This window comes from Danio aesculapii, chromosome 5 (genome assembly GCF_903798145.1).
Source record: "Danio aesculapii chromosome 5, fDanAes4.1, whole genome shotgun sequence".
Taxonomy (NCBI): domain Eukaryota; kingdom Metazoa; phylum Chordata; class Actinopteri; order Cypriniformes; family Danionidae; genus Danio; species Danio aesculapii.
Window position 1 is genome coordinate 27,461,025 of NC_079439.1, and position 14,471 is coordinate 27,475,495.

The window sequence follows — 14,471 nt, forward strand, 5'->3', positions numbered from 1 at the left end:
AACTGTGCTATTACTCTGCTAATTAAACCTTCACACTCTGCTCTTACTGGTGGAATCCAGAAAGTATTCATAGCGCTTGATTTTTTTCCACATTTTTTTGTTACAGACATAAAATAGATTAAACTCATTTATTTCCTCACAATTCTACACACAATACCCAAAAGATTTTTTGAAATAATTGCAAATTTATTAAAAAACCTGAAAAATCACATGTACATAAGAATTCACAGCCTTTACCGTGAAGCTCTAAATTGAGCTCAGGTACATTCTGTTTCCACTAATAATTCTTGAGATGTTTCAGCAGCTTAATTGGAGTTCACCTGTGGTAAATTCAGTTGATTGGGCATGATTTAAAAAGGCATACGCCTGTCTGTATAAGGTCCCAGGGTTGATAGTGCATGTCAAAGCACAAACCAAGCATGAAGACAAAGGAATTGTCTCGAGGCACAAGGCTGGGGAAGGTTGCACAAAAAATTCTGCTGCTCTGAAAGTTGGAAGATGTTTGGAACCACCAGGACTCTTCTTAGAGTTGGCCGGCTATCTAAGCTGAGTGATAAGTCACTCTGTCAGCTCGAGCATTCTTCTGTGGCAGGAACTGGAAGAATAGTCAGGATAGAGGGAAAGATGAATGCAGCAATGTACAGAGACATCCTGAATGAAAACCTGCTTTATAGTGCTCTTGACCACAGACTGGGGCGACAGTTCATCTTCCAGCAGGACAATAACCCAAAGCACACCACCAAAATATCAATGGAGTGGCTTCACAACAACTCGGTGAATGTCCTTGAGTGGCCCAGCCAGAAGCCAGACCTAAATCCTATTGGATTGAAAATGGTTGTACACTGTCACTTCCCATCCAACCTGATAAAGCTTGAGAGGTACTGCAAAGAGGAATGGGCAAAAATTCCCAAAGACAGGTGTGCCAAGCTTGTGGCATCATATTCAAAAAGACTTGAGGCTGTAATTGCTGCCAAAGGTACATCAACAAAGTATTGAGCAAAGGCTGTGAATACTTATGTACATGTGATTTTTCAGCTTTTTAATTTTTAAGAAATTTGCAACAAGTTCAAAGAAAATAAGAAAAATAAAAAGAACAAATATGTAATGATCTGCAGTATATCATGATATGAGATCTTTGTCATATCGCCCAGCCCTTGTCTAATGTTTACTATTGCCCCACGCCCCCCTATTATTAATAGCTTCAGAGACTCACTATTGTCCCTTTTTTTCCCAGTGCCATCACTGTGGCTTTATATATAGCGGCTGCATCACTCCAATAGATCAATAGATGCCCCGCATGTCCCTCAGGAGCTGAACTGCTGCCTCAAAGGCGAGACGGTTGTGTCATAATGATGTAACGGCACCATAGGAGTCATCATCGTGCGAGCAAGTTGACATCAGAGTTAGAAACAAATGAGGATCTACGCACAGCCTCGGCATATGAGTTCAATAACTCTCCTTGGCAATGTGCGAATAATGGAGAGATCACCTACTGACGCTGGATGTGCAGAGACTGGCGTCAGCTTGCTCTATTAAGCTTGACTGTCCTCCTGGTGCACATGGGCTGTGCTGAGGTTAGTAGCTTGTTTCCAGACCTGAGAGCACAGGCACTTATTCTTCTCTCGGCGTCTCTCCTGTGCCACTCTTTCATTCACCCTCAGTGAGAGCACATCTCTACACATTCATCTGCCACTTCAGGCTCCAGTGTTAGTCTCACTCCTGGATTACTCGTCTGTTTACAATGAGCACATGCTGGAGGAGCAAGCTGTTGGAGAACTAGAGCAGCAGCTGCTTTATTTGAGGTAAGGACCTCATTTTGTCTTGTAATATTGTATAATTAATAGCTTTTCTCTTGAATTAGGATTTCTTGGAGACTTGAGAATTCTGCAGCTGTTAGTGTTTTTTATGGATGTCTGAAGGATTTTGTGTTATATGAGTTATTTCATGAGCCTTAACCTTGGTTCTTTTCATCTTTAAAAAAAATAGGAGTACAAATATTTCGCATCAAATACAGGGGTCACACTTTACAATAAGGTTTCATTGGTTAATGTATTTACTAACATTAAATAATAATGAAAAATACTTGTACAACATTTATTAAATGTAATTTAATAAATGTATAATGCTTTATTAAACATTTACTAATGCATTATTAAAATTCAAGTATTGCTTGTTGACATAACAACTGAGCGTTAACATGAACAGCGTTACTTCCATTAACTATTATTAACAAAGATGATACATTAACTAATACAACCTTGTAAAGCGTTACTAATACAAAATACAGATGATTTCCCTAAATAACTGGTAATGTAATGTGCATTTGGTCTTAATATATTTGTATAATTATTATTGTCAAAAGTTTTGGAAACATTACATTTTTTGACGTTTGGGTGTGCGTTTTAGTGGAAATTCTTTTATTCAGTATAGTTATGAAATTGTTAATAAAGTTGATCAAATGTGAAAGTAAAAACATTATAATCTTACCAAAGGTTCTGTTTTAAATAAAGGCTGTTTTTTTTAGCTTTATAAAAAGTTATCACAAAAAATGAAAAACAGCCAAGATTGTGTTTAACATTAGAAAATCATTATTAATAACAGCAACAATAATATAGCAGCAGATCAGCATTTTTAAAGTATTTCTGAGGGACATTGCAATAATGATGTAAAAAATTCAGGTGTACCTCAATAAGTTACATGTCTAAATATATTTATATAAACAGAAATAATGTACAACTCATTTTTCTTGCTTAACAGCATGAGAAATACTCTTTAGAAAGACCTACAATTTTTTTTTTTTTTACATGGACCATATTCAGCTCAAGGACAGTCTGGTGTACAAACTTTAATATTATTCCACAGTAATACTACTTTTACCGTATTTTAACCATATACATTTTGTGTGCCGAAGAGACTTATTTCATTTGATAATTTCTTTAATTAAAGTTTAACTAAAAGCATTTAACTTGTAATATAAAATAAGTTACAGTTGAAATCAGAATTATTAGCCCCCCTTTGAATTTTTTTTTCTTTTTTAACAATTTTTTATATTTTTATAAAAAAATAAATGCTGTTTAACAGAGCAAGAAAATTTTCACAGTATGTCAGAAAGTCTTATTTGTTTTATTTCGGCTAGAATAAAAGCAGTTTTTAATTTTTAAAAAACATTTTAAAGTCAAAATTATTAGCCCCTTTAAGCTATTTTTTTGATAGTTTACAGAACAAACCATCTTGCCTAATTACCCTAACCTGCCTAATTAACCTAGTTAAGCCTTTAAATGTCACTTTAAGCTGTATAGAAGTGTCTTGAAAACTATCTAGTCAAATATTATATACTGTCATCATGGCAAAGATTAAAGAAATAAATTATTAGAAATTAGTTTTAAAACTATTATGTTTAGAAATTTGTTGAAAAAAATCTTTCCATTAAACAGAAATGGGGGGGGGGGGGATAAACAGGGGGGCTAAAAACTCTGACTTCAACTATATATATGTGTACATTAGTTATATGGTTATAAATAATAGTTGTAAGTTATAATATAGTTGTAACTTAGTTATAGTTGAGTATAAAATTAAACATGCAATCATTTTTTTATGAATCACAAATGATTTATTTTTTTGTTCATTTTAATTGTTTAAATACATGTTAATTAGCCTTTAATACCTCATGCAAATAAAAAAATTACAAATGGCCTGAAAAGAAGACATGCATGAAAAAAGGGAACTGCTCTTTTTCAGCTTTCACTGTTTAGCATATAAATGGTATGGACATGGAAATATAACTTTATATCAGCTGAGGATTCCCATAATTTATTCTCCTGATCCTGGCAAGCCTCGAAAGCACAGTGAGGAGGCTTTCATTACCCTCATTAATCAAGACGCACACAAAAACTATTCTTGTTCAGTTATCAGTTGATGCCACAGAGAGTGGGTTTTCATTTTCCCTGCAGGTGTTTTGAGAGGGACAAAATCAGCCCACCATTTGCGAGGAGAATTAAGCATTGCGTGATCTGGCATGAATCACAGATGCATACAGGTGCGTCAAGTGCTGTGTTTGGTGCTCCACTTCAGCGCCGCTACAACAATCGCCACCCTCGTCTGTTTTGGGCCTCATTTGCTCCATGCTTTTTAGCATGCAGCAGCGACAGAAAAAGAGAGTGAGAGAGAGAGAGAGCGAGAGAGAGAGAGAGAGAGAGAGAGAGAGAGAGAGAGAGAGAGAGAGACCTGTCATTAAAAATTCTCTCTGTTCCCAAGGGCGATTGAAGACTAGGGGTATGGCACACAAAGCTGTGCTTTTAAATGCCAGCCCAGGGAGCTCTAGGAATTAGCAGCTTGAACCGAGATGTCCTGCCGGCATCAGGCCGTGTGCTTGTACCAAACCAATCAGAAGTCTGTCTTGACTGTTTGGCTTTTCAAATCTACTTGTAGAGACAGGTGAAAATAATTTATTAGCCTAAAGGACATAATACCTGGAGGAAAAGAGGAGTATTATTAAAGTTAGATTCATGACTGGCTATCCACCTTTTCCACAAATGATTACTGAGCAACGTCATGAAAATGTAAACCTTGCTGTGAAAAGACATTAATTAATACCAAAACATAAGAGCGAAACCCTTTCTAAGTTGCTTGTATTTTGCAGTACGGCAAAAACACTCAAAAAGGTGTCAACATTATTTTATTTATCAAATTTACACAAAGGCCAATTTCTGTCACATCTGTAATGGAGAGTTGTTATATTTTTCTTCTCAGAAATGCAAAAATATAATATAAAATAAAAGATTTTTGTTCTATAGAGAACATTGATCCTTTCAGTCACATCTATAATGCATTTATTGGTCACACTTTATATTGATGGTCCGTTTGTAAATTTAAGTTATATTGCATCTACATGTCAACTAATACTCATTAGATTATAAGTAGACTGTTAGGTTGGGGTTAGGGTTAGTATAAGTTGACATGTACTTGTAAAGTTTCTTATAGTCAGTTAAATGCCTGTTGAAGGAGCAGTATCAACAGATATTAAGCAGACAGTCTACTAATACATAAATGGACCATCAAAATAAAGTGTTAGCCATTTATTTCTCTCATTTAAAATCTAAAAAATATTTACATACTCTACCGATCAAAAGTTTGGGGTAATTTTTTCATGTTTTTTTTAAGGAAAATTATTCTGTTCATCAAGGTGGCATTTATTAAATGTAACAAGAATGTAAAATTATGTTTATTTAAGTAACTGCTTCCGTATTGTACTTTCAAATGAAATTTTTACTCAAGTCATTATTACTTTTAATATTACTAGTACCATTAATAACAATAATAATAATAATTATTATTATTATTATTATTTATATTAGAGTGATTTTTTTTTAAGAATCTGGAGTAATGAAGCTGAAATTTCATCTTTAAAATCACTGAAATAAATGATTAAATTAAATGATAAACTACTTTTGAACAGTTATTTTATAGTGCAATAACATTTTACAATTTGTACAGTATTTTTGATGAAATAAATGCAGCTTTGGTGATCCAGGAGAAGCTTATTTAAAACATTTAAAAATCCCACTGACCCCTAGCTTTTGACCGGTGGTATACACTGTAAAGCCCAACAGTCAACTTTATTAAATGAAATGAGTGTAGTTAACTCAAAATTGACTGAAAGTTAATTCTAGTCATTTGAAAAGAGTTTGGAAGTCAGTGTTGAAGGTCATGAGTTAATTAAATACCTTAACTTAAATAGAGTAAGTTCACAGTACTCATATAGATTAGTTTTTTAACTCAAATGGTTTGTTGCAATCGGTTTCCTCAAACGGTTTGAGTTGCCTTAACTGATTGGGTTTTACAGTAGTCAGTTGGTTTGAGTTCTCTTCATTGATTTGGTTTTACTCTGCTCAAATTGCTTCGTTTACTCAAATAGATTAAGTTGACAGTACTAATATAGATTCGTTTTTGTACTTAAATGTTTTGTTGCGTTCGGCTTCCTCAAATGGTTTGAGTTACCCTAACTTTTTACGTTTTACAGTGTGTTTTTTCTGATCCCTTAACCCAAATGAATTGTTTTGGAAGGTATAAGCCAACATTTCATATATATAAATGAAATAAAAATAATAAAATAAATACTGGTAACATATATATTTTATGAATTTACCTTTCAAGTTTTTACTGCAAATGTCTCATCCATAATGCTGGAATTGCTGTACTGCGTTTTAAATTATGGGTTGCACTTCCGGTTTGGGAACTTCCACTGAAACAAACTAAAGCAAATTATTTTGAATAAGTATGCATAGTAAAAAAGGAATGTAAGTTTTGGCTTTGTGCTTTATTTTTATCCATCATGAAAATAGTTGCGCTGTATTTTAACGTGACATTTAATATCATAAGCATATCTGTGGCTAAAGCACTTTTAAACTCCTCCAGATAATTTTCTCTTTGTATTCCCTACAGTACAATAATATGCAATATACATCCATATTATAACTGCTTAAACACTTGTTTTAAGTTTCTGGGGTTTTTCATGGCCTTCTATAAAGTCATTTGTTTATTCGAACGTTTATTCAATAAATTATTAGGAGTCCTCATTGTACCCCGTTTTAAAAATGTTTCACTGAACACAAGTTATTTCAACAATCCACACAAAGCATCACTGGTCATAAAAGGTGGATAATCTGCTTTTTTCCCCAATGGGAAATGTTTATACACGATGCTGACGAACTCTCCCTTTTAACATTGTCACATACAGCCTCCACTTCTAAGAAAAGCAAGCGTTTGAGCGTCAGCCCAGGTTGTCATCATTTTATTTTTGTTTGAGGACACAAAAAGATGCGTCCTCTTACTCATCTTCCATCAACTGCAGTGAATTCACATTTATAAAGCTGAGTGAGGCAGTCTTGCGCTTGCTCTTTGTTAAATGCAGAGAGCACTGCGACTGCGCTCTCAGTTGAGAGAACAAGGCCACGCGCACAATAGACTGTATAAAGGAATGCCATCGTTCAATGAGGCAAATACAGATTGCCTAGAGCTATTGAAATTCAGTCTGCTGAAAAACACAGCTATTGCTCTTATAAGAACAGACTGTGCATGTCTGGTGCAAAACTACATGCTAAAGACATTACTTATACTAAACTCAATAGTTTGAATGTGCATGAAAGCTTTTTCAAAAGTTATAGCAATGCACTTTCCCAGAGATGGGTTGCAGCTGGAAGGGCATCCACTGCGTAAAACGTGTGCTGGATAAGTTGGTGGTTCATTCCGCTGTGGCGACCCCAGATTAATAAAGGGACTAAGCCGAAAAGAAAATGAATAAATGAATGAATAGCAATGCACTAGAAGTAAATAGGAATGAAAATTTTAAAGAAAAACAGATTATTGCTTAAACAATATGTTGAAATTCTTCAGATATTATGGTATTGCGTACAATTCACCAATAATTATATATAAATAATGATAATAATCAGGTAAAATGGTAACATTTAACACACTTCTCAAAATATATTTTATTTTTTAAATATACACTGCAAAGAAACATGTCAAATTAATAGTAGTTATTAATAAATAACTGGCCATTTTCTATTTATTTACATTGTTAATTGCATTATGGGACTTTGATCTCTGGTCTGACAACTTTTGAAAATAAGAAAATATATATTGAGTATAAAATGCAGTACAAAACCAATAATAAGCTTCTATCAAAACATTTTAAAAGTATTTTGGCTAATAAGCTCAGTTTTGTGTTCAGGTTCAAATAAATTTGCAGCATAATATAAATATTAATGCTGCATAATTGCATGTTGAGTAGAGAAATATTCAGAAAAAAGTAGAAGAATATGGGAGTAGATTAATTAATTTTATGTAATGAGGATTAGATAACAAATTCAGTTTTCTTATTCTTGTCAAGTGCCACCTAGACATGCCACCTACATAGTCATCATGACAAGCATTTTCTTATACCCGGTGAATAGCGAGAGACACAAGATTAGAGGAAAGGAGGGAGAGAACATTTCAATGTCAAAGAGACATCAGGTTTGCTTTGATGCAAATGAATCGGATAAAAGGCAGGCACTTAATTGAAAACCTTGAGAAACTAGTGAGCTCAGTCTGCATCTCTTCCCTGACAGAATCAAACAAGAAATCAGCTCCTATGATCCACTGAACCACTGCACCATACAGTGATGGAGGACTCGGTAGAAGTGCGGACTGATGGGAACTCTCTGCTTAAAGCAGTGTATCTGTGCCGTCTGAGACTGACACGTCTGCTGCTGGAAGGAGGAGCTTACATTAATGAGAGCAATGAGAGGGGAGAAACTCCACTGATGGTGGCCTGCAAAAGCCATCATTCTGATGCTCAGAGTGTCTCAAAGTCCAAGATCATCAGGTGGGTCTGCTGTCAGTTAATACAATATAAAACTCTGAAGTTTGGTTAATTTTCTCTTGAAGGTAATGCAACATGAAGTGAAAAAGATGGCAGTGAATGTTTTTTAAATTGCATGAAACTATCACATATACAGTGCTCAGCATAAGTAGACCTCTCACAAATCTACGTTTTAAATTCATATTTTTAATAGGAAGCTAAACAATATTATATTGTGCATATATATATTAGATTAGTCAGTACAGAAGCCAAATCTGGAGCTTATCTAACAAAATATCTTACGATAATGGTCCAAAAACTAGCACACCCAAATGTATGTTATAGGAAAATTTAAAGAGGAAAAATCAAGAGAAGCAAAAAACTCAACATTTTTGTTGAAATTTGGTAGGTTGTAATTGTTTTTGCAATATTTTGCTTGAATTTAATCGTATTTTCTTTCAATTTCTAAATTTGTTTGGTGACAAAAATATTATTTTAATAAAAACATCTGTTTAATAAATCTGTGGTGTTTAAATGCACCAAAAAACATTGCCTATATTCACTGAGAAATTGATAAAAAAATATTCATTTTCAAAATGGGGTGTACTCAGTTATACCGAGCACTGTTTATATTGGCAATAAACATATATATTTTGTCATGTATTTTGAACATTGTTCTTTTTTATTGTGGACAACCTGATTTTGCCATTTGCTTAATGGAAATTCTAGTCGAAAAAACGCTTTATCTGATTGGCATAAACCACAATGGAAACAGATTTACAGAATAAATTCCAGCATGTGCAATCACAAAGGTCATTTGATTTTGATTTGACAGATCATTAACTGGCAAACCAGCAGACCAACCACGTTGTAAAACATTTGAAATGTTGTTTTGGTAATTCTAATATGCCTTAACAAATGTCACATCATCACATTGGTCAGGCATTATTACCTCCCAGAACTGTTGAGTGTATTAATTTAATGTATTATTTTAAAAAATGACCCACAGTGGCTTCTCCTACCAATGCAAATTCCATTTTTCATTTAGATATTTGGTGCCAGTTTATAATTAATGACCCGTTTCCACTGAGTGGTTCGGTACGGTACGGTTTTACGGCCTTTTTCACTGTCAAAAGGTACCTAAAAGTGAATCATATCGTTTCACTTTTTGGGTACCCTTTGCAAAGAGTATTTAGCACAACAAAAGAGTACCAAAAGGCGGAGCAAGATGCGCAACTGAACGCTATTGGTTTACAGAGATACGCCACTTGCTTGTGCAACAAGCCATGAGAATGAAAACAAAGGAACCGCCATTTTTAAATACACAACCGAGACATTACACTGTAACAAATTATACATATAATAACGAGCCATGGTCAACGTGAGTTCAAACAAACCATGTCGTTGTGTTGATAAACAGCCACAAAGCCAAGAAGAAGAGCAGAATCTACCTTGTGCCCTGTAGTTTGTTACAAGGCTGTCTAAAGCATGAGCGGTTTCGCTTTCTCGCATGCGTACGCCGTGCATCTATATTTGAAATAACGAACTTCTTGAGCTGATGATAATAACGTGTGCAAGGTCATTGAAGTGCTTCTGACATCTGATCCTTTCAGAAATGGACAAACGCGAGAGTGACAGGCGAAAAAACAAAGGAGCAAACTATTCTTTCAGCAACCTAAAACATGAACAAACTGCCATGTTTAACTATTATCACCTTTTGGACTATCATGAACTCAGAATGACGGAATTACTTTCTAACAGAGGTTACATGTGCTGGTGAAGATTAAAGATACAGATGAGAGGTTACTGTGGGCTATATGTTGCTTGATATTTTTGAACCCATATAAGGAGTAAATGTCTGATGTGTAGTAGTTTTCCTGTAATTGGTAACATATCAGAGACTGTAATAGCCCGTTTCCACTGAGTGGTACGGTTCGGTTTGGTACGCTTTTATAGCCGTTTCCACTGTCAAAAGGCGTACTGTACCGTACCACTTTTTCGGCACCCTTTCGAAAGGGTACCAAATACGAGAAAGGGTACCAAAAGATGGAGCTACACGTGCAGCTGAACGCTATTGGTTTACAGAGATACGTCATTCGCTTGCGCAACAAGCCAGAATGAAAACAAAAAACCCGCCATGTTTAAAATACACAGGACGAGATTACAGCGGAATTATATATACATATAATAACGAGCCATGGTTGATCTGGGCTCAAACAAATCTTGTCGTCGTCTTAACGAACAACCACAAAACCATGGAGTAGAGCAGAATCTACCCTGTTCCTTGTAGTTTTTTACAAGGCAGTCTGAAGTGCGAGCGGTTTCACTTTCTTCCTTGCGTTCGCTGCGGGTCTATATCTGAGATAACAAACTTCTTGAGCTGATGATAAAAACGTGCGTTTGATTATTGACGAGCTTTTGAAATCGCGAAAAAGCAAAGGAAAAGCCGGAAAAAAGGAGCACATTATTTTTCAGCAAACATGAACAAAATGCCATGTATAACTATTACCTTCACCTTTTGGACTAATATTAACTGGGAATGATGGAATTACTGTCTAACAGAGGCTACATGTGCTGCTGAAGATTACAGACAAGGATCAGAGGTTTTCACTGACTGTGGGCTATATTTTGTGTTGTTTTTGAACCTAAATATGGACGAAATGTCTGCTGTGTGTAGTTCTTCTGTACTTGGTAACATATCGGAGATTGTAAGGGGCTGTTTGTGTTTATATATTTTCATTTATTAATTTATTTATTTAATATAATTACAGATGTTATAGTAGGCTATTTTGCACTGTCATTGATCTGCTGTTATGATCAACTCGTGTTCATAGAAAAGTTAGTTCTCCATTTCCACCTGTGGATACTCTTCCCGAGGCCCTCAGACTATGCAGAGTCACTGATTCGATCCAAGACCAACGACGAGATGATCCCAAGGTTTTTTATATCCTGGACCAGGCCGAATCCTGAGCAGCTACTGGGATGGTCATGAAAGAGTGGAGAACATGAGACTGATTCCTGTGACGTTCCAGGGACAGACGAGTCTTCGCTGAGGCCAGCTTCCAGCCTCCGCCACTGAGACTGCAGCTCTGCACAAGACGTTTGGCCAGCGGAGAAATTAAAATGGTCGTGCCCAACTGAGCCTGGTTTCTCTCAAGGTTTTTTTTCTTCACTTCTGCCTTTAGTGAAGTTTTTTTTCCCTCTCCGCTGTCGCCACTGGCTTGCATGGTTCGGGATCTGTAGAGCTGCGCATCGTTGGATTTGCTCTTCAGTATTTGGACTCTCAGTAGTGATTATTAAACCACACTGAACTGAGCTAAACTGAACTACACTGTTCCTATTTACTATGACCTTTATGTGAAGCTGCTTTGACACAATCTACATTGTATAAGCGCTATACAAATAAAGGTGAATTGAATTGAATTAATAAACATTTCTACACAAGTATTTATGTGTATAAAGCATCTGTTTTGTGAGAAGTGCTTCTCATATGATACGTGAGCGACTCTTACAGCTTTATTGTAGACATTTCCTCGACCGAGAATGACATCGCCTGAAACTTTTTGTCTTACACCACGCCCACCAAAAGAGTACCATTGGATCGGCGTAGTGGTTACTGGTCGACACATGCACTCCAGTGCTCACGGCAACCCGAGTTCAATTCCCGCCTCGCGGTTCAATGCTGATCCTTCCCCTCTCTCTGCTCCCCATGCTTTCCTGTCAATACTCTTGACTGTCCTAAACAATAAAGGTGAAAACCCCTAAAAAATAATTATTGAATAAAAGAGTACCATTGGTACCCTTTTAGCAGTGGAAATGCAAGCCTGATAAAGGTAACCAGTACCATACTGTACCACTCGGGCTATAGGCTATAGGAAACGGGCTATAGGTGACGATTTTGTTCTCTTTGACTCATTGGATGGAAACGCTGCTTTATTTGCAAATGTTTGATGCAAAATTCTAGTTTTGCTCATATAATTGTCATCTTTGGATGGAAACATAGCTATTGTTTCATTATGAACTCTGACAAATCAATCTTTTCAACAGGTATCTTCTTGAAAATGGTGCAGACCCTAACATTCAGGACAAGTCTGGTAAGACCGCCTTAATGCATGCCTGCATGGAGCAGGCAGGTGAAGAGGTGCTGTTGCTTCTCCTCTCCAGTGGAGCTGACCCTAGTTTGGAAGACCACACTGGTTCCTCCGCTTTGGTCTACGCAGTTAACGCTGGAGACAAAGATGCACTGAGAGTACTACTGGATGCCTGCAAGGCCAAGGGTAAAGAAGTCATCATCATTACAACAGACAAACTACCCTCCGGAAGACAAATGACCAAGCAGTATCTGAATGTACCACCACCTCCAAATCTCGAGGACCGCTTGCACTGTGCCCCTGCATCATGTATGTGCCCATCTGAAAATAAACTCTGTACTCCGCATATCTCACCACCAACCAATAACCGATCTGAGATCAACCTGGGATCCACTCAAACTCTTCCCATATCCAAGCCAGGATCACCGACTCAAGTTTCAAGCCCTCTGCAGGCAGCAAGCGTGGCGAAGTTGCTGCATCTACAGAGGCTACATTCAGAGCCCTGGCTGAAGATCCCTTCATCTCTGCTGCTTCAGCAAAGCAAGTCCTCATCCTTGACCGAGGAGCTTCTAGATATCACCCCTGAGGAGGAGCTCTCCTTTGGGTACAATGGTTGCCGACCTCCGATGAAAGCAATGGTAGCTCGGCACCAAAGCATTGACATCAAAGACACTACAGGTCTGCTAAGAGCATTTGAGATGACGTCTGATGCTGAAAGAGAACGAAAAAATGAGCAGAAATGGCTCAGTAGAAAAATGTCCTACGATGGAGAGTTGCTTCCACACTCTACCTCGCATCAGAATCTCAAGCAGGCCTCCATCACAGACACGGTCCCTGTTGACCGGGATCCAGACTGTCTTCCCAACCTGGCCATTTCAAGTCTGCGTAACGTGTTTCGGCGCCGCAATATTGGAATGGACCACTACAGCTCTGACTCTCAGTTGCCTCAGTTTGGGAGCCAACCCTCTGAAGACCTTGGGAAGACTGGAGGAGGTGGAGGAGGAACTGGGGGAGTGGAGAAACGCAAACTTGTTATCAGTCGTTCCTCAACTCTGTCTGGATCCCGAGAGTCTCTGGAATGTCTCGTCCAGAGGAGGAGCCCTGCGATGCTGGAACGGAGGGGATCCGGAGCCCTTCTCCTAGACCATATCTCACAAACGCGGCCTGGTTATCTGCCTCCTCTCAATCCTCACACACCTATTCCAGACATCAAAGCCAATGCTGGTGTTGGAAGCAAGCCTGTGGTAGGAACTGCACCAATAGTTGCTGGATCAAGGCATTTTGTGCCCTGTGCCCCAAACCATCCCAGAGATCACAAGAACAAAAAGAGTCTGCTAAGACGACACTCCATGCAAACCGAGCAGATCAAGCAGCTGGTCAATTTTGAGGAAATCTTTGGTCAGTGAACATTACAGAGAATGGTTGAGTTAAACAGAGATATTTCAAGTTATTTTACTCTTCAGTAAATCTGAACAAACTCATCTCGGCCATCCTCTAAAATGCATTTTCAGACTGGGTATTGAGAATATTTGTTCAACTTCACTGCTGTTTACTGCTTTTACTCAGAGCACTGAATCAGAATACTCGCACTTTGTTGCTGTTTCCTGAGGTTTCTTGCTCATTCAGTCATGACAGATAATGGCAAAAAAAGTTGGCTTGCTATCCTTGAAGAAGGCTCAGATCTTGCTATCCTTAAGGGAGGATCGGCCTGATCTAAGATTTAGAACTTCACCATTTGTGTGCTTCTCTGAGATTTGTCTTCAGGACAACTCAATGACTACACTTGTGGTTAGGCTTCTCCAAAAAAAAACTATTTCTTAACTTAATTAAGATACTGCTTTCTCTTTAAACCTGGTTTTGTCTGCAATGTCTATTTATGAAAGAGAATTTGTGACTTTGTGTATTTAAGCACTGATTGTAAATAAATGTAGCTTAAAACTATTCTCATTTTCTCGCATACTTGTATATAGTCATGTTGTATAATGTGTATATATAATTGCATGTAGAACCATTAAACATGTTGAGAACTGACATTC

General features: G+C 37.1%; 1 protein-coding gene across 1 annotated transcript; it reads left to right on the forward strand.

Annotated features, from left to right (window-relative positions):
• Positions 1-1,402: 1,402 nt before the first annotated feature.
• On the forward strand, positions 1,403-14,322 carry ankrd34bb (ankyrin repeat domain 34Bb). Its single transcript, XM_056456912.1, has 3 exons — positions 1,403-1,802; positions 8,112-8,368; positions 12,392-14,322. The coding sequence occupies exons 2-3, from the start codon at positions 8,166-8,168 to the stop codon at positions 13,839-13,841; spliced, it is 1,653 nt and encodes a 550-aa protein (XP_056312887.1). The 5' UTR covers positions 1,403-1,802; positions 8,112-8,165; the 3' UTR covers positions 13,842-14,322.
• The last annotated feature ends 149 nt before the right edge of the window (positions 14,323-14,471 follow it).